Source organism: Pundamilia nyererei, unplaced genomic scaffold (genome assembly GCF_000239375.1).
Source record: "Pundamilia nyererei isolate P.nyererei 1_Seehausen unplaced genomic scaffold, PunNye1.0 scaffold00353, whole genome shotgun sequence".
NCBI classification, from domain to species: Eukaryota; Metazoa; Chordata; class Actinopteri; order Cichliformes; family Cichlidae; genus Pundamilia; species Pundamilia nyererei.
The window spans coordinates 258,041-259,156 of record NW_005187754.1 but is presented as its reverse complement, the minus strand read 5'-3'; the positions used below and the strand labels follow the sequence as shown (position 1 = coordinate 259,156).

Here is a 1,116-nt window from a genome sequence, read left to right as displayed (position 1 = left end):
TACCTCTGGTGCAAATTACTGACCTCTGTCATCATTTTAAGTGGGGGAACTTGCACAATCGGTGGCTGACTAAATACTTTTTTGCCCCACTGTATGTGGAAACCCCACAATAACGGCACAGTACCTGCACAGAGTCTGTAGTCCCCAGCAGAGATACTTCCTCCTTGGGGCATCATACTCTTCATCCTGAAGGCTTCCTCAGGGTGGTTGAAGCGAAAGAAGGCTGATTGGCCAAAACACAGCATGCAGCCTGGAACAGAAGCACATACATTTCATTTTCACCTGTGCTTAGTCATCACATCCCTGTACCCTGTAGCTCTGCCACGGGAAGCTAGCAGGTCACAGGTGTGCCACAATTACGTGCAGTTGTTTTAGAGTAGGTGGGGCTACAGGGGTGGGAACCTTTGGAGAACCGTTATCATTGTTATCATTGAATACTGTAAAGTATTTTTGCCCGAAATGCCCACCCCCCACGTCACCCGCCATGCAGGTCGAGAATCCCAACCAATGTTTGTCTGCAATATCTCTGAAAACTCTCCAAAAATGTCTTTTATTGAACAGTTTCTGATGTATAAACTGCTAATAAAGAACTCCTGGTCCAGCTATGAGAGGAAAACGCTCAGCACAGCCACACATGCTTAGTGTGACCGGGACAAAAAAAGCAAGAGGTTTGCTGTTTGTTTGGGAACAAAGGCATCACTGCCATTCAGTAGATGGCACTAAGGCTTTAATGTGTGTGCTAACATGATGCTAAAGCTCAAAAACAAGTACCAAATCTTCATTTGAAGACTATAAAGAGCTAGCTTAGCAATTCATTAGCAGAAATACTCACTTCCCCACACTAACCAACAACTTTTAGTTTCTGACTGTTTCCTGTCTTATTTAAGACATGAACATTACAGGAATGAAGTGGACTGCTAACCATTTAGGAAGAGCCAGCATAGTTTTATTCCACATTTACAGTCTTTATGCTAAGCTAGGCTAAAGTGTCAAATTCCTTAGGTAACATAAAAACCATCCATCTTCATCCACTTTATCCGAGGCCGGGCAGCAGCCTAAGCAAAGAGGCCCAGACCTCCCTCTCCCCAGCCACCTCCTCCAGCTTGTCCGGGGGAA

The 1,116-nt window shown here is 45.1% G+C and overlaps 1 protein-coding gene across 6 annotated transcripts in view; it reads right to left on the bottom strand.

Annotated features, from left to right (window-relative positions):
* The window catches only part of phldb1b (pleckstrin homology-like domain, family B, member 1b), a 111,082-nt gene that overhangs the window by 56,048 nt on the left and 53,918 nt on the right, over positions 1-1,116 (bottom strand). For all 6 annotated transcript variants that reach the window (XM_005752324.1, XM_005752325.1, XM_005752328.1 and 3 more), the window contains one exon: positions 125-250. In XM_005752324.1, the coding sequence (XP_005752381.1) occupies positions 125-250 (126 nt within the window). The remainder of the gene's footprint in view (positions 1-124; positions 251-1,116) is intronic.